The following is a 1227-nucleotide window of genomic DNA, read 5'->3' as shown; positions in this document are numbered from 1 at the left end:
ATGGGCCGATACCACTTTTTACCGATATATACAACCGATATAAAATCGATACCCGATATTATAATCACAAGTAAAAACTAAGTTGATTTTTAATATATTACATAAAAAAATCAACTTTTTTGGTAAAACCATGAACTGATACTAAAATTAATCCGACATCACAAACCAATAAAACCGATACCCGATATTATAATAACAAGTAGTTTTTGCGGTATCGATTCAAATATCGGTGTGGGATTTAATTGGTATCGACCGATACCAAGTATCGGTTCTAAGATCGGCCCACCACTAGATATTATATAGCAGAATGACCGGTATTTTTAATACTATTCATAACCTAAATAAATAAAGGTATGATAAAGCTGCGCAGAACCGAATGCTGGTGCTTTATTGCTTATGAATATTATATCTTAGATGGAAAATGTACAAGAGAAGGAACAAACCACTTTGAATATTATCATTTTTATATAATATATAATTATGTCAAATATTAAAACTTACAAATTAAAATAACAAAAACCATTAGCTTAAATCAAAACTGTCTTTCTATACATCAACCTTAAATTAAATATTTTATATCACATACAAAAATAAAAATAACAGAATATTACTCCATAGGTATTGTTCCACATCATTTGAATCCCAATATTATCAAAAACAAATATTATGTATTCTTCGTGTATGACATAGTAATTTACTACTTGTTGTGAACGACATTTCACACAAATCACAAACATAAAGTTTTATACTGGTATGCGTTGAATAATGTTTTGTCAAATTCCCTATTATTGAAAACGATCTACCACAAGTATTACACGCGTAAGGCTTTTCACCAGTATGGGTTCTATAATGAGCTTTCAAACTGTGTTTCTGTGTAAATGATCTATCACAAACATCACACGTAAATGGTTTTTCACCTGTATGCGTTCTATAATGTGTAGCTAATTGGCTGCTTGACACAAAACATTTTCCACAAACATCGCACCCGTAAGGCTTCTCTCCGGTATGTATTCTACAATGAATTTTCAAATTATGTTTCTGTGTATACGATCGACCACATACATCACATACAAATGGTTTTTCACCGGTATGAGTTCTGTAATGAATAGATAATTTACTGCTTGACCCAAAGCATTTTCCACAAACATCGCACACGTAAGGTTTTTCACCGGTATGCATTCTGTAATGTGTTGTCAAAGAACATTTATGTGAAAACGATCTACCACA

General features: G+C 31.3%; 1 protein-coding gene across 1 annotated transcript in view; it reads right to left on the bottom strand.

The window, feature by feature from the left end:
- Window positions 1-489: 489 nt before the first annotated feature.
- Window positions 490-1227, bottom strand: part of LOC112682546 (oocyte zinc finger protein XlCOF6.1-like) — a gene marked incomplete in the record, with an annotated part of 7023 nt that continues 6285 nt past the window's right edge. The window contains 1 exon segment of the mRNA XM_025553176.1: window positions 490-1096. Within this exon segment, the coding sequence (XP_025408961.1) occupies window positions 652-1096 (445 nt within the window).

This window comes from Sipha flava, unplaced genomic scaffold (assembly GCF_003268045.1).
Source record: "Sipha flava isolate LNK unplaced genomic scaffold, YSA_version1 206_pilon_pilon, whole genome shotgun sequence".
Taxonomy (NCBI): Eukaryota; Metazoa; Arthropoda; class Insecta; order Hemiptera; family Aphididae; genus Sipha; species Sipha flava.
The sequence above is the reverse complement of the archived record's forward strand: the minus strand, read 5'-3'. Positions and strand labels throughout refer to the sequence as shown.